This window comes from Megalobrama amblycephala, linkage group LG1 (genome assembly GCF_018812025.1).
Source record: "Megalobrama amblycephala isolate DHTTF-2021 linkage group LG1, ASM1881202v1, whole genome shotgun sequence".
NCBI lineage: Eukaryota > Metazoa > Chordata > Actinopteri > Cypriniformes > Xenocyprididae > Megalobrama > Megalobrama amblycephala.
This window is the reverse complement of record NC_063044.1, coordinates 17,319,878-17,344,271: the sequence shown is the minus strand read 5'-3', so window position 1 is coordinate 17,344,271 and position 24,394 is coordinate 17,319,878. Positions and strand designations below refer to the sequence as shown.

The following is a 24,394-nucleotide window of genomic DNA, read 5'->3' as shown; positions in this document are numbered from 1 at the left end:
CTTCGCTGAATAAACTGCTTTTGTGGGAAATAGTACGATTCAGTTTACGGCACTTCTCATTAATTTCTATGGTATATGGAAACAGTGATTGACTATTGCACAACTCTGAACGAAATTCAATAATATCAAGGCTGTAATGTGATTGGTTATCAAGGCACACATAATCCCCGGGATCTGGACTGTCCTGCTATAAACACACACACAGAAACTGTGAACTCACTCCGTACTGGCACTCTCCTCTGCAGCAGCGGCCCTGTGATGGTCCGTTTGCCGTCTTTATTGACGCCAATGAAGGCTGTATGAACGCTGCTCACTCCTGTCTGAACACTGAGCTCCACGATCCTGCTCCGGACGGCCTCCGCTTCTGCTCTCCCAGCCCGCATTTCCAGCTCCAGAGAACGGATCACAGACCGGGCCGCCAGCTGGTGAATCATCCGTCTGCAACAAACACACACCTGTCAAATATACAGCCTGGAGGCTAGTGAACGTGATGTCATATGGTGGCACTAACTAACATACTATGGTCATTAAATGGCTTTAATGAGGTAAATGTAACATTACGTGACATTTTACTCAAGCTGTTTTTAATTGACCTCTTTCCATGGGTGAACCACTTAATAAGCCTTTATCTGACCGAGATCTGCTGTGCTCTAAATCACTCACAAATCTTATGATAATTTGATAATCTCCATTTAGTTTCACACAATATGAATTGTTTTCATGCCTTTTGCACAACATTGCACCATTTCATGCTTTTCATCTTCAGAAAGATCTTTCTTCCTCCCCATATTGCATGAGAACTGTGACTTGTTTAATAATGTGGAACAACCTCTAAGTAGGGTTTCCATAGATCTGGCAAATTATTTTGTCTGAGATTGATACCAGTTATCTAAAAAGACATGGATAAATAAACAAACAAACATTTTCTTAGAAAAACTAAAATCTGAATGTTTATTGTACTGAAATCTTACTGATATATCACTTGCACAATAATTTGGAACGCAGTGTATTAAAGTTTAATGTTTTGACAGCGCATAAGAAGTCTTGGTAATAAAATGTTGTGTGCGTGTGTGTGTGTGTAAGTGTGTGCAATACCCTGTATCTTCGATTGGTTTAAGAGCAAACTGGAGCTGGTTAGTCACTGGTTGATCTTTCAGCTTGTATTTCAAAGTTACTGCTCCTTCTGCCGTTCCTGAACTCTATGACGAGGGAGAGAAACAGAAAGTAGCATGAGCATTTGATGATTTTACACAGCTCTTCAACTACTTTTTTACAAGGGCCAGTGTCGTGTCACATCTGGGTTAGGACAAGCTGTCAGGCAGCGCAGCAATTTTTCTTAATCACATATTTTACCCTTGTTAAAGAAGCCCTTGGTTTAAACTGTGGCTCTGGTCTCCAAAAGCCTTTTAAAGTGATCCATTAAAAAGCTTTGACCTGTCCTTTCAGCTGAGCGTAGATGAGCGCCCTCTGACCCTGGAACAGTGTATTGATGGGTGGGGACAGCATGTCCACCGTAACGCCCTCAGGAACAGACCAATCCACAGAGATACTATCCACGGCCGGTTGAACAGCAAACCTGAGCGACTGCATCACCTGACAGAGAAGGACAAGAAGAAAGAGTGGTACATAAAAACCCTGAAAATCTTGTTCTGATTCTGTCGACAGCAGATCTTACTTTGGGCTGCATGCGGTCAGTGCCTGTGATGAACTGAGCGTGACCAGAACCTTCTCTGGCCATTCCTGTGATGAGAGCCGTACTCGCACCCTCACCCATCCCGAAGGAGAAACACCTGAAGACACATGACCGACTGGCATGAACTACTAAACCTTGAGATAAGCGCAGTGATATCAGTAAATTAGGACAAGTGAGATGTGTACGCCCACCTGTGAGAGTTAACGTGACTTTTCACCAGGTCCAGCACTTCTTTAGTGTTCCCAACCTCTCCATCAGTGAAGATGAACAGCTGAGAGAGAATCAGTGTCAGGCTCAGAAAAACACCTCACCGATGTTACGAAGAAATAGTGGTGAATAATTAGTAAGTTTGGCTGTACCTGTCGGGGGTGATCAGGGTAACAGGGCTGACTGTAGATGTGGTTCAGAGGCTGAAGGATCTCAGTGCCGCCCATGTCTGCCTTCATGTTCTTTACTCTATTTAGAGCCTCTTCCATCGTGTCCTCGCTGTACACAACACTCTGACTGCAACGACACACACCACAGACTCTCACAAAACCAGCGCTAAAATACATGAGATCATTCCTGAAGAACAAATAACATCTGATTACTGACGGGAAGAAGGACTCAAAGCGAGAGCCGAATCCGTAGATGTTGAAGTAGCATCCCATAGGAAGACTCTTCAGAAGCAGCAGCAACGTGTCCTAGAGAGAAATGTACAGTGAGTACAGTAGAGAGACATGTACAGTGAGTACAGTAGAGATGCATGTGCAGTGAGTACAGTAAAGAGACATGTGCAGTGAGTACAGTAGAGACATGTACAGTGAGTACAGTAGAGACGCATGTGCAGTGAGTACAGTAGAGAGGCATGTACAGTGAGTACAGTAGAGAGACATGTGCAGTGAGTATAGTAGAGATGCATGTACAGTAGAGACATGTACAGTGAGTACAGTAGAGACGCATGTGCAGTGAGTACAGTAGAGAGACATGTACAGTGAGTACAGTAGAGACATGTACAGTGAGTACAGTAGAGACGCATGTACAGTGAGTACAGTAGAGAGACATGTGCAGTGAGTACAGTAGAGATGCACGTGCAGTGAGTACAGTAGAGAGGCATGTACAGTGAGTACAGTAGAGAGACGTGCATTGAGTATAGTAGAGATGCATGTACAGTAGAGACATGTACAGTGAGTACAGTAGAGATGCATGTGCAGTGAGTACAGTAGAGAGACATGTACAGTGAGTACAGTAGAGACATGTACAGTGAGTACAGTAGAGACGCATGTACAGTGAGTACAGTAGAGAGACATGTGCAGTGAGTACAGTAGAGATGCACGTGCAGTGAGTACAGTAGAGACATGTACAGTGAGTACAGTAGACGCATGTACAGTGAGTACAGTAGAGAGACATGTACAGTGAGTACAGTAGAGAGACATGTACAGTGAGTACAGTAGAGAGACATGTACAGTGAGTACAGTAGACATGTACAGTGAGTACAGTAGAGACATGTGCAGTGAGTACAGTAGAGACGCATGTACAGTGAGTACAGTAGAGATACATGTACAGTGAGTACAGTAGAGAGACATGTACAGTGAGTACAGTAGAGACATGTACAGTGAGTACAGTAGAGACATGTGCAGTGAGTACAGTAGAGGTGTGCAGTGAGGTGAGTACAGTAGAGAGACGTACAGTGAGTACAGTAGAGACGTGCAGTGAGGTGAGTACAGTAGAGAGACATGTACAGTGAGTACAGTAGAGATACATGTACAGTGAGTACAGTAGAGATGCACATAGTCAGTACAGTAGAGAGACGTGCAGTGAGTACAGTAGAGAGATATGTGCAGTGAGTACAGTAGAGACATGTGCAGTGAGTACAGTAGAGACACATGTACAGTGAGTACAGTAGACATGTGCAGTGAGTACAGTAGAGACGCATGTACAGTGAGTACAGTAGAGAGACATGTACAGTGAGTACAGTAGAGACATGTACAGTGAGTACAGTAGAGATGCACATACAGTCAGTACAGTAGAGAGACATGTACAGTGAGTACAGTAGAGAGACATGTACAGTGAGTACAGTAGAGAGACATGTACAGTGAGTACAGTAGACATGTACAGTGAGTACAGTAGAGACATGTGCAGTGAGTACAGTAGAGACGCATGTACAGTGAGTACAGTAGAGATACATGTACAGTGAGTACAGTAGAGAGACATGTACAGTGAGTACAGTAGAGACATGTACAGTGAGTACAGTAGAGACATGTGCAGTGAGTACAGTAGAGACATGCAGTGAGGTGAGTACAGTAGATAGACATGTACAGTGAGTACAGTAGAGACATGTGCAGTGAGTACAGTAGAGACGCATGTACAGTGAGTACAGTAGAGATACATGTACAGTGAGTACAGTAGAGATGCACATAGTCAGTACAGTAGAGAGATGTGCAGTGAGTACAGTAGAGAGATATGTACAGTGAGTACAGTAGAGATGCACGTACAGTGAGTACAGTAGAGAGACATGTACAGTGAGTACAGTAGAGAGACATGTACAGTGAGTACAGTAGCGACATGTGCAGTGAGCAGAGGTGTCAAGTAACGAAGTACAAATACTTCGTTACCTTACTTAAGTAGAAATTTCGGGTATCTATACTTTACTGGAGTAATTATTTTTCAGACGACTTTTTACTTCTACTCCTTACATTTTCACGCAATTATCTGTACTTTCTACTCCTTACATTTTAAAAATAGCCTCGTTACTCCTATTTCATTTCGGCTTGTTTTCATTCCGGCTTGGAAAAAAAAAAAACTATCCAGGTAAATCGCGCCATCTGGATAGAGTGAATTTGATTGTGGTTGGATGAGAATAAACATACAATTCTGACACCCTATTGGGTTGTACGCGATCCAGCGCACCTGCACGTCACAAATCACGTCAAATCACAAATCACATCACACTCCAGCAAGGACGACAGTGCTGGGGGTCGTTACTCGAAAGAGATTATTTCTTAAAAGTTATTATTTCTCTACTGCTGGCTCATTTAGGCTATCAAACGGGTGCTTTCTCTTCGTCCTCTGCAAATTAAGCTAGGTAGTTCGGTAGAGAGACGTATGAATAAAATTAGCGTATACACCGGTTTTTAAACTTTTTTTTAGCGCGACCCTTTTTATTTATGTGACCCATAGTCATATACAACCATGTAGCTAAACAAGCCAAAACGAATTAATATAAAACGAAACTGAAGGTAAACCTGCGTTGCTCTCATGGTGGTTACCTCTCTCTTTCGGTGAAGTGGAGCAGTGCTCTTGCTGAATGGCACGGATTGCACTACGGACTATTGTTCCTTTTATGTTTTTTTTTTTTTTAAACTGTATTTTATTTTTTATAACGAACAAGCTGCGATGTCACGTTTCCAGTGCTTTATGTGTGCGTGAGGCGCGGGCGCGATCAAACAGCTGTCTTTGCAGGGGACTTGCCTCATCGTCATGGCAACGGTTCGTGGCCAGGTCAGATTACGTCAGGCCCTGCGTTCCATTCGGAGGGGCTCATCCCTATGCCCTAATCCCTTCAAAGTGTTTACCCTCCAGAGTGAGAGCTTCGAAGGGATGAAGGGTGTAGAGGTCAAAAATACTCCTTTTTTGGAACGCACTTCTGCGTCATCTTAACGAGACAATCAAGGAGGATAGATTGCGCAAGTTGCGCCCTTTGTTTAACGTTAGTTTATTTTTTATTTTTTGGTTTATCGCACCATAATGTATATTGTGTCTATGTATTTGAAACATTTGAATGGACTGATAAAGGGAGCTGTAAAGTATTTTTGTTTAAGTACAATGTCGTTTTGACCATAATAATGTACTAAATCTAACTCGTATAAATATTACAGTAGTATAGAAAAATACTATAGGTAAAATCGAACTCCAAGCCTCCTGTACCCATTCTGTGAAGACAAACAACTTCACTGTGCAAAGGATCATGGGGGTCCGAAGTGTCCATCAGTTATACCCTTCGAAATCCTTCATTCCGAAGGGCCCTTTAACACTCTGAGGTCTAAAAACGCGCCGGCGCGTTTTGCAGTTTTTTTTTCACATTGCAGCAAAACAGACTTAAAATACTCCGTCATTTTTTGTCATAGAGACATAAGTAATATATCAATTGAAACTATAGAATGTCTTCTTTTTTTTGTGTACACTCACAATCAAAATAAAACTTTGTGCTTTTTAAAAATAAATAAAATATACAGGGTGTGCTGTCCTGCCGTCTCCGTCTCTGCAAACATCGTTCTAAAACGTCACTAAAAGTAACTAAAATAGATGGCTTATACATGCTACATGGACATGAGAGATATGTCTTTGGAAAGCTTTAAGTGTCTACTTTTAAACAAAACAAATAAATTCTAAAACAAATATTCTCCCTTTATGTAATCAGTATAAAAGTAAAGAGAGGTACTGTTTCTCCTGTCTGACCTAATTATCTTTAATGTGTGCCCGCCCACGCGCAGAGCGCTCTATTCATAAGATAATGTGCTGAGGCGATTTATGCAAACTGTAAACGCCCCTAACAGCGTCTTAAAAAGCATCAAGTTTCATCAGATTCATTCGCTTTCCTTCGCGTTTGGAAGATGGCACACTACACAGGTGAGCAGGCTCTTCAGATGGTCCTGGACAGTGAGGAAGTTCACTCTTTCCTCGGAAGAAGAACACGACTCTGACGATGAACCTCTGCATTTTGAAGAGCGACTTGATCCAGCTGAAGATACAGTTTCTGATGAGTAAGTGATTTAGTTTTACTTAAATTATTTGACGTGTTTTTTTTTTCTATATAAGCGTACATATATATTTGCCTTATATTTACATCTATCTATATAACTATATATATATAACGTTATCTCATAAAAACGCTTATAAATAGAATGCTTTTCTGTTGATATAGGGCCTACTTAAATTATTTATATAAGCGTACATCTATATTTGCCTTATATTTACATCTATCTATCTATCTATCTATATATATATATATATATATATATAACTTTATCTCATAAAAATGCTTATAAATAGAATGCTTTTCTGTTGATATACTTAAATTATTTGACATGTTTTTTTTTTTATATATAAGCGTACATCTATATTTGCCTTATATTTACATCTATCTATAAATATATATATAGCGTATCTAAGTACCGTATATGATAGGCGTGAATGTGCTAAAATATGCTTGGTTGTGAAATGCGCGAACATGTTGCTATTTGCTAAATGTGCTAACTGATATAGCAGACTGTAAACGTTTACACATTCGCACACTTTGTCCGGTAATGGCCAATTGACAGACATATACAGCATGCTTGTATACCTGTTACTTTCCTGTCAGTTATGCATAGCTAATGGTATGAGAGTATTATCTTATATGCTAATAATAACAATTTTTTTTTTTTAGGAATGTGGATCCATCACTCTCACATTCACCTGCAATTCCCACTAGGAGGGCACGCAGCAACACAGGCGGAAATGAGAAAGAGTAAGTACACTTTTACCCACTATATGGTAGGCCTATATTGAAATCTGTAAGATTTTTCATGTTTTTAAAATAAGTTTCGTCTGCTCACCAAGGCTGCATTTATTCAATTAAAAATACAGTAAAAACAGTAATATTGTGAAATATTATTACAATTTAAAATAACTGTTTTCTATTTGAATATATTTCACAAAGTCGTTTATTCTTGTGATGTCCAGCATCATTACTCCAGTCTTCAGTGTCGCATGATCCTTCAGAAATCATTCTAATATGATGATTTGCAGCTCAAGAAACATTTATTGTTTACAATTGTTCAGAAATGTTTCATAAGTAGCAAATCATCATATTTGATGATAATATTTGATGATAATATTCATAAGATTCATATTTGATGATAATATATTTGCAGAGCTCTGTGGTGTGTCGTCACAGAAAGCAGCTCCAAAACAGACCAAAAGTGACCATGTACCGGTTCCAGGAGCAGAGCTGACATCAGATGCAAGGAATAATGCCACCGCTGGTCATCGGAACTGCATGCTTTGCAAAGTACAGCTTGGTAAAAGGCAAGACACACCTTGGAAATGCCAGGCATGTGATGGCACACAGATGTGTGACTGTTCAGATTCTCTGTTCACCACCTCTCACTGACCATTGGGCTGCAAAGATTATCTATATGTGATCAAGCAGGTTATGTATAGGGTGTAAAAGTGGGCTTTTTTTTATAAACCTTACCTTTATTTGCCTGTACACAAAAAATGTGCCTTTGACCCTAGTTTATATGTGGATTATATTGTTAACTTTATTTTAAATAAAAAAGAAAAAAACAATATGTCTTGTCTTTGCATTTTCTTAGTTGACTCAGTCACATTCCTGACTGAATGGCTCATTATGCGGCTCATTAGGGGCAGGGTCTTAATCTCCCCAGGTGTAAATCACTTCATTATTCATGAAGAGTCACACCTCTTCGCATATGGCCTACCTCAACAAAAAGTGTCTTAGAAATTTAAAATCAATACAATGTTTTATGTGTCAGAGTAGGGAGGATCATTTCCACATCATTTTGAAGCAAAAACTCTACACTAAAATATACAATTCTCAAAAGTCTTGTGAAAAAACATTTAGTATGCATTTTGAGGTATTGTTTCAGTTACTTTTTTTTTTTGTTTTTTCAATAACCACGCATAAACATTATTCCTTTAAAAACACAAACATGTACATACATGTTCCTCACATATTATGGTAGCCTAGTTTGTGCTGAATACAGTGTAATGACACTTTTGTCATTAATATGTTTATAACCAACTGATAAAAGCACAAATGTCAGGGCATGTCAAAACTTCTCCAGGGCCCAAAATCAGCCTCAGACTCCAGAGGGTTAAAGTGGCCAGTTTTGAACACTTCGGTTTGGAATGACCCTTCAATATGGCGGCCATGATTGTTTTCACTCCGAAGTGCCCTTCGGAGGGCGATATATCCCATTTGGAATGCACCGAGAGTTTGTTGCCGTTTGTTGGATGCTCAGACGACCAAACAAACGCAGATTAAACATGTTCAGTCTGGTAAAAACAGACTCCAACCAACGGCAACACCTATCCAACAAGCTCCAACAAACGAATTTGTTGGCGTTTGTCGGTGCGGTGTGAACTGAAACAGCTGAAAACTTTGGCGGGTTGGCGGGTGTTAATGTCAAGCCCACATTTTTCTTGTCCGCTGCCCTCACAGATTCCTGCAGTTAAGCTTGGATGTACATTTACATTCCAATAAAGGTTATTGATGACATTTTGAGGAGGTGGAGTGCACAATAGACCCCTGTGACACGGCCTAAGCTTTTGTCCTTAATGGCATTTTTTTCCCTTACATTACTTTTACTTTTATACTTTAAGTAGTTTTGAAACCAGTACTTTTACACTTTTACTTGAGTAAAAAGCTTGAGTTGATACTTCAACTTCTACAGAAGTATTTTTAAACCCTAGTATCTATACTTCTACTTGAGTATTGAATGTGAATACTTTTGACACCAGTGGCAGTGAGTACAGTAGAGACATGTACAGTGAGTACAGTAGAGAGACATGTGCAGTGAGTACAGTAGAGAGACATGTACAGTGAGTACAGTAGAGACATGTACAGTGAGTACAGTAGAGAGACATGTGCAGTGAGTACAGTAGAGACATGTACAGTGAGTACAGTAGAGAGACATGTGCAGTGAGTACAGTAGAGAGACATGTGCAGTGAGTACAGTAGAGAGACATGTACAGTGAGTACAGTAGAGAGACATGTGCAGTGAGTACAGTAGAGACACATGTACAGTGAGTACAGTAGAGAGACATGTACAGTGAGTACAGTAGAGAGACATGTACAGTGAGTACAGTAGAGAGACATGTGCAGTGAGTACAGTAGAGAGACATGTACAGTGAGTACAGTAGAGAGACATGTGCAGTGAGTACAGTAGAGAGACATGTACAGTGAGTACAGTAGAGAGACATGTGCAGTGAGTACAGTAGAGACACATGTACAGTGAGTACAGTAGAGAGACATGTACAGTGAGTACAGTAGAGAGACATGTACAGTGAGTACAGTAGAGACATGTGCAGTGAGTACAGTAGAGAGACATGTGCAGTGAGTACAGTAGAGACACATGTACAGTGAGTACAGTAGAGAGACATGTGCAGTGAGTACAGTAGAGACATGTGCAGTGAGTACAGTAGAGAGACATGTGCAGTGAGTACAGTAGAGACACATGTACAGTGAGTACAGTAGAGAGACATGTACAGTGAGTACAGTAGAGAGACATGTACAGTGAGTACAGTAGAGACATGTGCAGTGAGGTGAGTACAGTAGAGATGCATATACAGTGGGTACAGTAAAGAGACGTGTGTACCGAGTACATTGACTCAATACATCTCAATAAATGTCAAATCTGAAATCCTAAATCTTACTCTTGCACTCTGGATGCGCATCTGTGGATCTTTCCCATGATGCATCATGCAGTCCATACTGCTGGATCTGTCAACCACAAAAATGAACTCGCCTCGAGATACCAATGATGACATCACGTCCACAGGGAACTCTGGGTACAAACTGATCATGAGCACCGGGTCGCCCATCAGAGACCCTGAAACAGAGACGGGGCAACATTTTGAGCAAAAAGCTGAGGAAAATCACAACTACATTTATATCAAATTCAGAATGATGATCAAACACAGATGGAGTAGATCAAGTCCATCAACACCCCCAAAGCTTCACAGTCCTACACCTTCATTCAGTAACATTAGGCAGTTTTGATTTATATGCTGTTTAATGTTGTTGGTCGCATTATTTTAAATATGCATATGATTATGTGTGCTATCTCTTGTTTCTGCTTCTTCCTGTTTTGATCAAGAGATTCTGTACACTTTCAGAAGATGTGTAATAGCACCCCCTACCGTACATCGGTGAAAACACAGAAAGGTGGAAATTTAAAGTTAAAGAATTAATTTTATGACTGACACTGACTAAATTCAGCACTCTTATGGGAACATATTTTGTAATAATATTTCATCTAAATCTGACTAATTTTTATATTGTTGATCATAAATTAACATCTCAAGAATACTTTGGTGGGGTTTCAAATCAGAATCGACCCTCTGTTATGAGACATGCATCACTTTCATACATGTCCACTGTAGAGGACACCAGGACTTATTATGTGTCCCTGAAATGCCTGATTAGCATGCAATAAGTGAATAGGGAAGAAATTATATCAATATTTCTATGAAATGAGATATTATGAAAATGTTGCTAAGTTCATACTCTAGCTACATCTTTCATTACATGTTGCCCAAAGAACACACTGACAATGAATAGATACATTGTAAATAATAGGAAACCCCATTTTTGGCCATGTTTACACACATATCGTGTAAAGTCAAACAGTATATCAAATATCTTTCAAACCAAAGTTGAGAATTTTTGTACAAAACAAAAAAGTTTCCTGGAGCTGTCGAAGTCCTGAAAACCCAGATTTACATTTCAACGCCTATTAAATGCAGGCGCTAGTATACAGTACAAACTAAATGCAAAATATAAACATTTACTAAACATCTTTATCCAACATTATTCTCATATCTGTTTTAGAGAGAATGTAAAAATGTAATATATAACATTGTTTTGGTTATAGAGTTTTGTTTTCATTTTCTTATTAACTGAGTCTTGGTTTTTTCTTCCACCATTTGTTTCTTATACTCTACAAAAATCTAATGAAAAAAAAATTGGGTCTCAGGAGGTAAAAGTATATTTACAGCATACTAAATTCATGTACAAACAGAAACCTCTACCTGGCTGAGCCGCGGCCGCTCCGGCCTCTACAACAGCAGTGGGCTGATGGGTATTCTCGTAGTACAGAAGCAGCTCAACGTCCTTATCGAACCGGTGACCAGCACTCAGATTCACCTGCACAAACCAATACAGGCTTTTGGAAATTGATGGTATTGCATAAAAAGTGTACACACTCTCTCTCTCTCACACACACACACACACACACACACACACATTCACACACTCACAGTACCGTGGCATGAGTGTGTTGTGCGTCGAGAAACACCAGAGGATCCAGAGGGCAGCTGGACTCCAGTCTGGAGATGCGGTCTGAAGATCTCACTTCGACACTCAGAGACAGTGTGTACGGAATAACACATGCTGAGAAAACTTCTGGAACACCAGCCGCTGAAGCTGAGAGAATCACACGGACAAACAGATAACCTAGTATCAATATAGAGCCAAACTGCCTAACCAGAACTGACCCGTGCATCCGGTTGGTTTAGGACACAGCCAATGCAACTGCTGAACAGTAAAGCACTGCAATGTTTTCATTGACAATAATCATAAATGTTTCTTGAACAGCAGATCAGCATATTAGAATGATTTCTGAAGGATCATGTGACACTGAAGACTGGAGTAATGATGCTGGAAATTCAGCTTTGATCACAGGAATAAATTACACTTTACTATATGTGAACCCGCAAGTGAAACCCCGGCTAAAGTCGCATAATCTAATTATAAGATTAAGAGCATCAAAGTAGTCTGACAAAAACAGGTAAATATTAATTTATAACAAGAGAAATGCTGAAATGATTTATTTTATTGACAATACGTTCTATTTATTTTGCACAAAAAATATTAGACATTGGCTTTCTAAACATCGTTTAATTTTGGCACAGAAAGACCTGCTGATTTTTGTATCACTTGTTTCAGAAAAGTCTTTTCTAAAGCTAGAAAGTGCAAACAGACCTTAATATCAATCCACATGAGAGACAATCAGGTCAGTGAAAATTGCGTCTTAAGCCAGTTTCCAATTTCTGTGTGGAATTGTGAATTGTGTTCATTAGTGTGTGTTTTCTGAAGTCATGTGATCTGCACCTGCGGGTGTGTATCTGGGGTTGAGTACGGCCGGCAGACAGAAGCGCAGGGCGTAGTCGGCCTGAACGCTGAGCTCCATCACATAGACGATGGAGATGACGGCATTCTCACCCGGAGACAAACACCCGACACTCAGTTTGAACACATCCGAACTCTCATCGCTCTCTTCCAGCAGAAACGCCTGCTGACCTGAACTCACAGCGTCATCATACTGATCCCGCGCCTGCAAAAGACAAACACTTCCATAACCACATACACTATTTACTTCAATTCCAACTGCATTGTAATAAAAAACTGAAAATAAAACTGAAAAACAAAATCTCCATAATATGCCAAAAAATTTAATAGTGAACTTACACATGGGTTACGTCTGGACCTCGCAGACTCTTCGTTAGACAATTAAAAGTTTTTACCCAGCAAGCCTTTATTTATAGTCACAGGTGATTACTCAAGGATCACATGACAACAACAAAAAAGTCATGGAACATACTAGTAAAAGATAGTAAAAGATACTAAAAGTGAATGTCAAATTTGTATCATGCAAAATTAATAATAATAAAAAAACAAAGAAAAAACCTAAAGAAACAGACAAATATCAAATCTTTATTTAATCCCCTAGGTGCTATAATCTAATGTATAAATCCAAAAGGACTCATGTTTCAAAAGTAAATTATTAATGTCACTTCCACACCGCAGATATCTGACTAATTCTACTATTACGTATTCTACTCTTACGTACGTAAGGTTGAGACCGAATGTCTGAAAGTAGCAAAGTGTTGAGCTACCGGACAGCGCAACGATGTTCAGAAATGCAGGTTCCTCTACCATTTACACAGCTACATTTACTCAAATTGTTAAGCTGATAATTTAATTTGTAAGGAAAAATCTGCATTAAATAGGACATTATTTCTGGGATGTTTCTGGAAAATGCTTCTTTAAAAAAAACACAATAGGGTCATTCCGTGTCAAATCAACCAGAGGTCCCCAGCTCAAATTTTTGATTTTGTTAATATTTTTTCTGTAGAAAGACTAACATAAAGTGTGATGAAAGCCAAAATATTAAATGTCACAGATGTATGTTTACCAAGAAATCCACTATTTTGTAGAGGGGGGTCAAAATGACCATGTTCGCCTGAGATTTGGAGCCAGTTTAGAGGGACTTTAAAAAATTACTTTAAAAGATGGCAGCATGATTATTTTATTTATTTATTATATTATATTATATTTTATTTTACACAGAGATTGGTAGATCTATTAGTAAAATCTATTGATTTTCACAATCTTCATTACATTATATGCCAACAGTGACAGTTCAAAAATGGAGAAAAAGCACTTCTTGTGTTTTTTCCTCAAGTTTGCATGCCTGTAACTTAAGAAGTATTAAAGGTATCTTAATATCCTTTTAGATTCTGGTTCTTAAATTTTCCTTTTGGTATCTTCATTTCAAAGGCTCTCGATGGTTTAATCCCAGAGATATGGAGATCTTAACCCTCTGGAGTCTGAGGCTGATTTGGGGCCCTGGAGAAGTTTTGACATGCCCTGACATTTGTGCTTTTTTCAGTTGTTCATAAACATATTCATAGAAAAAAGTGTCATTACACTGTATTCAGTACAAACTTGGCTAACATATTATGTGAACAACATGTATGTACATGTTTTTTTTGAAGGAATAACGTTTATGCGTGGTTATTGAAAAAACAAAAAACTTTAATTTAAATTTTGTAAGACACTTTTTGTCAAGTAACACAGTATATGTGAAGGCGTGAATCTTCATGAATAACGCTGTGATTCACACCTGAGAAGACAAAAGATCTGCATAATGACCTTTAATGACTTGCATAAATAATGAGCTCTTTCAGTCAGGTAGGCTGTAAAAAAAAACCTCTGTGATCATGTCTCAAGCTCATCATGGTGTATATCAAACATACAGAAAAAACAGCAATACTGTGAAGTATTATTACAATTTAAAATAATGGTATTCTATTATATTCTTTAAAATATAATGTATTTCTGTGATGCAAAGTGTCTGAACAATTATGTTACCTCTATGGCACTTCATATAGCCTTTTAGCTTAAAAGCATGCACATTTGGAGAAATATTGATGGATTCTCATATGTTTATGTCAATGTTCTATACAGAGGAGTAATATTTATTCAATATTTATTGTCATCACTATGAGTGCTGGATACTGTTTTCAATTCATACTTGCAGCCGGAGGGCGCTCTGTACACCTTTAGTCCACAAATTACTCTAAAGAAGAACAGGCCATGTGACATTCCAGGAACTAGCAGAGGCTTCCAGAGCTCGCTAACCATGGCTTTAACATACAGATAAACACTTTTGAAGACAATAAATACATGATTGAGACGATGTATACATGTATTGCCTCAGAATTTGCGTCTGAATAGCGCTCATTCTGTGGGCGTGGCCGAATTAGTGGATAATGAGCTGAATCACGGACTTCTGACATGGCTCTCTTTTTTTTTATACAGATTACATAAACACATAATGTTTGTTTTCGATTTGACTTACACAATTTAAAACCGGACATTTCAATGTTTCTTTAGACATAAGTCTAATTTTTTTGTGATTAGTATTCACTAAGTTACAGTTCATTTTCTGAGAACTATCAGATTGGACTTTGTTTAGAGGGAGACGAGAGATCACGCATCATGTTAGTTTTTCTTTATTTTACAAAAAGCACAACATTTTGTTTTTGCTCTGAGTGTACACAAATAAAAGAAGATATTCTATAGTTTCAATTGATATATTACTTATGTCTCTATGACAAAAAATGACGGAGTATTTTAAGTCTGTTTTGCTGCAATGTGAAAAAAATCCTGCAAAACAAAAGTTTAAAGTTGTCACGCCTGTTAAAGTATTCAAGATATCTTAATATCCTTCTAGATTCTCATTCTACATAAACGTTTCTTTTGAAATCTTTATTTTTAAGGCCCCGTAGATATTGGGACCCCCAATGTGACTCCATGTTCAAATTGTTGAATTTTACCTATTTTCAATGGTCACAAACCAAATGTAGGTAACTTTCTAAACAGACTGAAATATACAGGAAAAGCAAAAGGAAAGTTTTATTAAGAATGAGAATCTAGAAGGATATTAAGATATCTTGAATACTTTGCAGACATGCTCTTCAAACGCTCTCGCGGTGATGTCATACGCTGATCGATCGATGCATCTCCAACAAGCCTATTGTAAGTTTGGCATTGACAAAGTTTACGTGACCGAAACGTTTGCTCTCTTTTTAGTAAAGGTTTTGTTTTTGTCTCGCATTTGATGTTTTTGCTTCTTTGGTGGAGTGTGCGGACTCTTATTTTTGGATATTTTTGGATACGCACCTCAATAGGACTTGTTTGAAGGCACGGCGAGTTCCTGACTACTCTCCAAATAGATGTATGAAATAAGTTAATTAGGCATGTGACGGTATCAAATTTTCGTGTTGCGATTATTTGCTGAAGCTTTTATCACGGTATTATCACGATGTTGAAATAAGTTGCAAAAAAAGTGTTGTCACAGTATAACAGGTTTAAGAACTCTTTTTGTAATAACAAAAAAAACTCTGAATGTTTAAAGGTGTCGTAGAACGTCTTTTTAAAAGATGTAATATAAGTCTAAGGTGTCCCCTGAATGTGTCTGTGAAGTTTCAGCTCAAAATACCCAATAGATTTTTTTTAATTAATTTTTTTTAACTGCCTATTTTGGGGCATCATTAAATATGAGCCGATTTAGGCTGCGGCCCCTTTAAATGCTCACGCTCCCCGTGGATCTTTACAAAGTGTTCGTCATGCAGCATGTCTAATCGCGCAAGTACAGTGTTTATTTGGATGTTTACATGTGATTCTGAATGAGTTTGATATTGCTCCGTGGCTAAAGCTAACATTACACACTGTTGGAGAGATTTATAAAGAATGAAGTTGTGTTTATGAATTATACAGACTGCAAGTGTTTAAAAATAAAAATAGTGACGGCTCTTGTCTCCGTGAATACAGTAAAAAACAATGGTAACTTTAACCACATTTAACAGTACGTTAGCAACATGCTAACGAAACAATTAGAAAGACAATTTACAAATATCACAAAAAATATCATGTTATCATGGATCATGTCAGTTATTATTGCTCCATCTGCCATTTTTTGCTGTTGTCCTTGCTTGCTTACCTGCATAAAGTCTGATGATTCAGCTGTGCACAGATCCAGACGTTAATACTGGCTTGTCTAATGCCTTGAACATGGGCTGGCATATGCAAATATTGGGGGCGTACATATTAATGATCCCGACTGTTACGTAACAGTCGGTGTTATGTTGAGATTCGCCTGTTCTTCAGAGGTCTTTTAAACAAATGAGATTTATATAAGGAGGAAACAATGGAGTTTGAGACTCACTGTATGTCATTTCCATGTACTGAACTCTTTTTATTCAACTATGCCGAGGTAAATTCAATTTTCAATTCGATGGCACCTTTAAATACAATAATACAATACACAAAAAATATATAATTAAAATTTTCAAACAGATTACAGTGCAAAAGAATTAGGCTATAAAGAACAACAGGAAACACTTCACAATAAGGTCTCATTATTAAAGTAAATTAACTAAGATTGAGCAATAGCTACATTTGTTACAGAAAGTATTATTTTTTGTTAATATTAGTTAAGAAACACAACTGATCATAGTTAGTTTTATCTCAGTTCAATTAAATAAGTTATTTTGATTTTAGTAATGTTATTAAACAGTAACTAAGAAATTAATATTGAATAATTAATGCTTTATAAGTATTTTCATTGTCAGTTTGGTAATAATGAATTAACATGTTAATTAACATTAACATCAGTTTTACTGAACAATAACAAATAGATCAGAACATTTCTAATCATTAGGGCATGTTGTAGTCCAGGTTAAAATATAAAAATGTTTAAGTTTGAAAATAAACCTTTTAAGTCTTTAAGTATTTGGTGCTGTGATTAACAACATTGAGATTACAAAAAATGAATGGATGTTTGGAGCATTTTAACCAGAGGTGTAAAAAGTACTCAAAAATGTTACTCAAGTGAAAGTTTTACTCAATTAAAAGTATCTGGCCAGAATCATACTTAAGTAAAAAAGTACTACATTAAAATTGTACTTGAGTATTAAAAAAGTAAAAGTAACAGCAAGAATGAAAACTAGAGATTCTTGTTTAAGCTTTTAATCTCTAAAAACATGAAGTGAATGAACCACATACAAGGTTTTATCCTGCTTTAAAACTGTTTGTTTAATTGTATTTAATTATCAAACTATAAGACCACTACCTAATGCCAGTATGCAACATGCTACTCAAAGTTGCAAAACCTCGGATTTAACTTAAGCAGAAGCTGATTTTCAAAATTGCGAGTGTCAAGCCTAGCTCTTTTGGGGCTAAAAATCAATCCTGCAGTGCCTGAAACACTGGTGTCTAAAACACAGGCCAGATATCCATCCAACTCTTTGCTGGCTTCATGTGTTGTCGGTTTCAAAGAAGCGAAAAAATCTTCATCATCAGATGAACTGTTGGCCACGGGTGCTCTTGTTGGCCATGGATACTCTTGATCCTGTGGCTGATTTTGGACTGTGTTCGCAGCTGAATCACGTTCTTCCTCCATTTTCTTCCACTGATTGACTGTTATAATTTCTCTAATCTCCAGGTCAACAAAGAGTATAGAACCCAAGAGGCGACACTCCGATACTTTTTAGGCAACAGTCACTAGGTGGCGCTCTGTGGCCGCCATTATGGGGTGAAAATACTAACTGGACCATAGAATCCTTCACATCTTACACACCCAAAATCGGGGAATTTCACTGCCAAATCAGAAGCGCCAAAGAACATTTTTTCAAATGAAATCATCAGTAAATTGTATGATCCTAGAGTAAATGTTGTATTGTCTTATATATGTTTTATTTTACCAGTTGTGTAATCCAACCATTCAACCATCTGAGGTAACGTAGTTAGCCTACTTTATTGAGTATTTCTATTTTATGCTACTTTACACATTTATTAATAGTAAATTAATAATTAATACATTTAGGATCATCATGTTTGCAGCGAACAGTATATTTCAGACCTAGTGGAGTAAAAGTAATAATATCTATTTCTGAATTGAAATAGGCTATATTAGATGTTTTAATGGATCACGCTACAAACATAATGATCTTATAATACATGATGCATTGCTGTGTCCGTTATCCCATAATTCACACTTTTCTAGAGAGCAAAGGTTTTGTGAAAAAAGTTGAAGATTTAAACACAAAGTGTGTAATATAAACTGTAAAAAGGATTTGATGATCTCTAGTGATAGTATTTCATTCTGTGTTTTCATCATTCAGGTTGGATTTCAGCTTTAATGTATGTTTTTTTTTTATTTTTTTTTTTATACAAAGCAGCTGATATCGCCATAGAAACTAGTGGCCTGCCAAGTCACTTTCACACCAAAATGGCAGAAACGCTGGGTGCCGGTGTTGCAATGTAACCTTCTATTGAGTGTCGCTTCTTGTTAGTGTATATTCTTTAAGGGTCAAGGTGCTATGCATTGTGGTAATTGATGCGACATGACGTCACTTCCAAAGGACCAATGAACATGTCTGACCAATTTCATGGAATGTGAAAATGAATCTCATTGAATAAATAACATCTAAATTAAACTGGGCATCAGCACGATGGTAATAGCAAGGGAAAATAGAACGATCTCCAAAAAATAAGTACTTTTTGACTGTAAATAAAATTGTAAGGAGTAAAAAGTATTTTTTTTTTCTTAAAGAATGTAATCAAGTAAAAGTATTGATTTTTAATTGTACTCAAGTAAAGTAAAAATCCCCCAAAATAATACTTAAGTACAGTAATCAAGTAAAATTACTCAAGTACTTTACACCTCTGATTTTAACCCTCTGGAGTCTGAGGCTGATTTGGGGCTTGGAGAAGTTTTGACATGCCCTGACATTTGTGCTTTTTTCAGTTGTTCATAAACATATAAATGACAAAAGTGTCATTACACTGTATTCAACACAAACTAGGCTACCATAATATGTGAGGAACATGTATGTACATGTTTGTGTTTTTGAAGGAATAACGTTTATGCGTGGTTACTGAAAAAAAAAAAAAAAACTTAAGTCACTCAAATAAAGCCAAAAAAATATATTAAATCTGTGTTCACAAGACTTCTGGTTATTGGAGGTTGTAGACTAGAGTTTTTGCTTCAAAATTATGCTGCCTACTTGTTCATATAAAACAATAGAGAGATTTAAATTTTCTAAGACACTTTTTGTCAAGAAACACAGTATGCGTGGAGGCGTGAATCATCATGAATAATCCTGTAATTCACACCTGAGAAGACAAAAGATTCGCATAATGACCTGCATATTAATGAGGCCTTTCAGTCAGTTAGGCTGTGAAAAAACCCTCTGTGATCATGTCTCAAGCTCATCATGGTGTAAATCAAACATACAGAAAAACAGCAATACTGTGAAATATTATTACAATTTAAAATAATGGTATTCTATTATATTCTTTAAAATATAATGTATTTCTGTGATGCAAAGTGTCTGAACAATTATGTTACCTCTATGGCATTTCATATAGGCTTTTAGCTTAAAAGCATGCACATTTGGAGAAATATTGATGGATTCTCATATGTTTATGTCAATTTTCTATACAGAGGAGTAATATTTATTCAATATTTATTGTCATCACTGTGAGCGCTGGATACTGTTTTCAATTCATACTTGCAGCCAGAGGGCGCTCTGTGCACCTTTAGTCCACAAATTAATCTAAAGAAGAACAACCATGTGGCTCTCCAGGAACTAACAGGCTTCCAGATATCGCTATAATATCCAGATAAACACTTTTGAAGACAATAAATACATGATTGAGACGATGAATGCATGTATTGACTGAATTTGTGTCTGAATAGCGCTGGCTCCGTGGGCGTGGCCACATTAGCGGATAATGAGCTGAATCACAGACTTCTGACATGGCTCTCTTTTCATACAGATTACATAAACACAGAATGTTTGTTTAAAAAAAAACATCATCAAAGTAGTCCATGTGACATCAGTGGGTTAGTTAGAAGTTTTTGAAGCATCGAAAATACATTTTGGTCCAAAAATACCAAAAACTACAACTTTATTCAGCATTGTCTTCTCTTCTGGGTCTGTTATCCTCCGCTTCTTCTTCTTCTTTCCTGTTTTACGGCGGTTGACATCCAGCTTATTGGTGCATTACCGCCCCCTTCTGCTCCGGATAGTGACGCTGCTGACGGGGGTCATGCACACTTATGCACCATTTTAAAAAATATAGCAATACCAAAATACAAACAACGTAGAGTAGCTTGAATACAGCGTGCGTCTCCCTCAGACTGTAAACGAAGCTCGGGCGCACCAGATAACACGTCAGCAGCGTCACTGTCCGGAGCAGAAGGGGGCGGTAATGCACCAATAAGCTGGATGATTCACACTGATTCATAACGCTCCGAAGCTTCCTGAAGCAGTGTTTTGAAATCGGCCATCACTAAATAAGTCGTTATTTTGTTTTTTTGGCGCTCCAAAAATATTCTCGTGGCTTTATAATATTAATATTGAACCACTGTACTCACATGAACTGATTTAAATATGTTTTTAGTGCATTAATGGATCTTGAGAGAGGAAATGTCATTGCTCAGGCCTCACGGAGCCATCGGATTTCATCAAAAATATCTTCATTTGTGTTCTGAAGATGAACAAAGGTCTTACGGGTGTGGAACGGCATGAGGGTGAGTAATAAATGACATTATTTTCATTTTTGGGTGAACTAACACTTTAACACTTTAAGATATTGATGACTGTTAAAACGAGTCATCACAGCCTGTGAAAAGGGTCTATAAACAACAATAATTATAGTAAACATCTTATCACACTATAACTTTATTTATTTAGTTAAAAGAACAAGTAGCTACACAGACCAGAGGTGGGCCGGATCTGAGCCCACACTATGTTGCTGTCAGGGAAAGGACAAGCCATTTTATTTATTTATTTATTTATTTTCATGCACTGTAAATAATTATATCAAAAATTCATGGCAACGTGTTTTTAAAAGAAAGCTGAAATTGCTTAAATAACTTTAATAAGTGATATGAGATTCAGTTTTAACATAATTTAAGTTGAAATTACTTGTACAGCCATATTGAAAACAGCAAGACTCACACTCTCTTTGTCCTGCAGCTCCGCCACAATCTCCTGCTCTCCGATCTTGGCACTGAAGTGGCAGACGGCGGCATCGGCGGCAGCGGGAAGACGAACACGGCCTGAAGTGGCAGACGGCGGCATCGGCGGGCAGCGGGAAGACGAACACGGCCTCCAACGGACGCTTCTCCTCATTGACATAGTGCAGACTGGAGCTGACGGAGACCACGTGATCCTTGACCTGCAGCTGCACTGAGATGCTCTTCAGAGGAACTGAGAGAAACACACGGTCATCTCAACACACCAACATCATAAGACCTGCACTAACATCTCAACACTCTCTTCAGAAGATCTGCACAAACACACACACACACATCAGGAGAACTTAGAAACACACTGACATCAGAAGATCTGCACTAACATCTCAACACTCTTTTCAGAAGATCTGCACAAACACACACACACACACATCAGGAGAACTTAGAAACACACCGACATCATAAAACCTGCACTAACATCTCAACACTCTCTTCAGAAGATCTGCACAAACACACACACACACACACACACACACACACACACACACACACACACACACACACACACACACACATCAGGAGAACTTAGAAACACACTGACATCAGAAGATCTGCACTAACATCTCAACACTCTCTTCAGAAGATCTGCACCTACTGCTGTAATTTAACCACAATAAACCACAGTTAAAGCTGTACTGATCAGGAGGAAGAGGAGAGTTTATACCTGGCTGGTTTTTCTCAGACACGAGACCACAGCAGTTCACCATCCTGACACTCTGTGACAACAAATCAGCTTTACTGCACATTATATTTCATGTAAAGTGTGTCTTTTTCAACATAACCCCGATTTTATACAGGTGTGTAACAGTAATATACAGTAAACACACATGCTTAGAAGAATAATAGCAAGGCATTTCGATTGTTAAAGGTGGTGCTAATGGGAATTAAAATATAATTCATAAGTGATGCATCCAATGGTCAATATTCATATTCATGCATTTGTATTAATATTTATGTTAATATGGCTCATGATTTATCAGTTTGACTTTTGATTTCCTATATTTGTGTACTCATACTTTATATTAATATTGTTATTGTTATATATATATAGTTCCAGTGTGACAGGTCACGCTGACAGTTTGTGGTCAGATACTGGACGCCTGCCAAGTACTGCAGAAGAGATGTTCTTCAGAATCAGTTGCTCATTTGAATCTGATCAAAATATGCCTGCTGACATTTGCAAAATGCCCTAAGGGTTAAAACAACTATTTTTGACACTGGACCAGTGGACGCGTAATGGGTGAAATCATTTAACCTTTTTTATTTTAACAAAAACATCAGTTTGAGTGGATTGTGAATATGGTATAATATGGACTGAGTTGTTGATAATTGAGCTTTTTCCCTCCTTTGCTCTCCTGGGCTTCTGCTTCTTGTCTCTTATCTGCAAATGTTTTAATTCTTTTTGATCTTCATCTATTAGATACAATACTCTGGATTTTACAATACACTAAATTTATTATTAACTATTGACTGCTTCTTTATGATGGTTATTTGACCTTTTGGTTTTATATTTTCATTATCGATTAAGTTTGCGTGTGAGGCTAAATTTAATTGTAATGAATAAATAATTTTAAAAAGTTATCATCAGCAAGTTTTTGCATCAATAAGAAACTGAATGCGTGAAACTTAAGTGAAAGTAAACAGGAAACAATTCTTACTGCTTTTTCAGTGATCGACTCAGTAAATAAGATGAAAAACACTTTCTGACCTTGTCAAAATGTTGAAGAAAGAATCCGATGACTGAATTAGCGCAGCAGTTTTGAGTCAGATCTCTCTGTGTGTGTGTGTGTGTGTGTGTGTGTTACAATATATTCAGTTCCTGGAATATTTGCATTCACTTTGTGGGCGTGTCCTTAACGCGCAAAAGAGTGGAAGTGAAAATATTAGTGCACGCTCCTCAAATCGCAACTGTTTAATGGATTAGTTCAAAAAGGTAATAAAAGTTTAAATGCACAAACTGCAACTGTTCATATGTTCAAAACAACGCGTTGTAAATGGTCTGAGCTGTTTTGCCTGATTACAGGCATTCAGATAAATGTTAAGAACGCAGCAATAAGTTTAAATATTTAAAAATAATTGACAGGAAACCAAATAAAGATCACCATTGTCATATAGTTAAAAAGTACTCTTTTTTTTACTTTTGATAATTGTGTGATATTTCACAGGTGTTGTTTAATGTAAAGCACCCCTGAAAGAACAGGAGACAGGGTTAGTTAGTGTAAAAAGTACTCAAAAATGTTACTCAAGTGAATTTTACTCAATTAAAAGTAAAAGTATCTGGCCAGAATCATACTTCAGTAAAAGTAAAAATGTACCACATTAAAATTGTACTTGAGTATTAAAAAAGTAAAAGTAACAGCAAGAATGAAAACTAGAGATTCTTGTTTAAGCTTTTAATCTCTAAAAACATGAAGTGAATGAACCACATACAAGGTTTTATCCTGCTTCAGAACTGTTTGTGTTTAATTGTATTTAATTATCAAACTATAAGACTGCTACCTAATGCCAGTATGCTACTCAAAGTTGTAAAACCTCGGAT

The 24,394-nt window shown here is 37.5% G+C and overlaps 1 protein-coding gene across 7 annotated transcripts in view; it reads right to left on the bottom strand.

Annotated features, from left to right (window-relative positions):
* LOC125264612 (von Willebrand factor A domain-containing protein 5A-like) overlaps positions 1–23,699 on the bottom strand; it is a 41,464-nt gene extending 17,765 nt beyond the window's left edge. For 6 of the 7 annotated variants that reach the window (XM_048184086.1, XM_048184104.1, XM_048184120.1 and 3 more), the window contains exons 1-15: positions 23,564–23,699; positions 22,520–22,571; positions 21,880–22,030; positions 21,779–21,830; positions 12,573–12,795; positions 11,725–11,885; positions 11,492–11,606; positions 10,115–10,290; positions 2,288–2,376; positions 2,053–2,197; positions 1,885–1,964; positions 1,676–1,790; positions 1,435–1,593; positions 1,096–1,199; positions 221–438 (exon numbers count right to left, since the gene is read on the bottom strand). In XM_048184086.1, coding sequence (XP_048040043.1) covers positions 221–438; positions 1,096–1,199; positions 1,435–1,593; positions 1,676–1,790; positions 1,885–1,964; positions 2,053–2,197; positions 2,288–2,376; positions 10,115–10,290; positions 11,492–11,606; positions 11,725–11,885; positions 12,573–12,795; positions 21,779–21,830; positions 21,880–22,030; positions 22,520–22,562 — 1,831 coding nt within the window. In that variant the 5' untranslated portion in view covers positions 22,563–22,571; positions 23,564–23,699. Of the gene's footprint in view, positions 1–220; positions 439–1,095; positions 1,200–1,434; positions 1,594–1,675; positions 1,791–1,884; positions 1,965–2,052; positions 2,198–2,287; positions 2,377–10,114; positions 10,291–11,491; positions 11,607–11,724; positions 11,886–12,572; positions 12,796–21,778; positions 21,831–21,879; positions 22,031–22,519; positions 22,572–23,513 lie in introns of all 7 variants that reach the window. The other variant, XM_048184095.1, reaches the window with a different exon arrangement.
* Between the last annotated feature and the right edge of the window lie 695 nt (positions 23,700–24,394).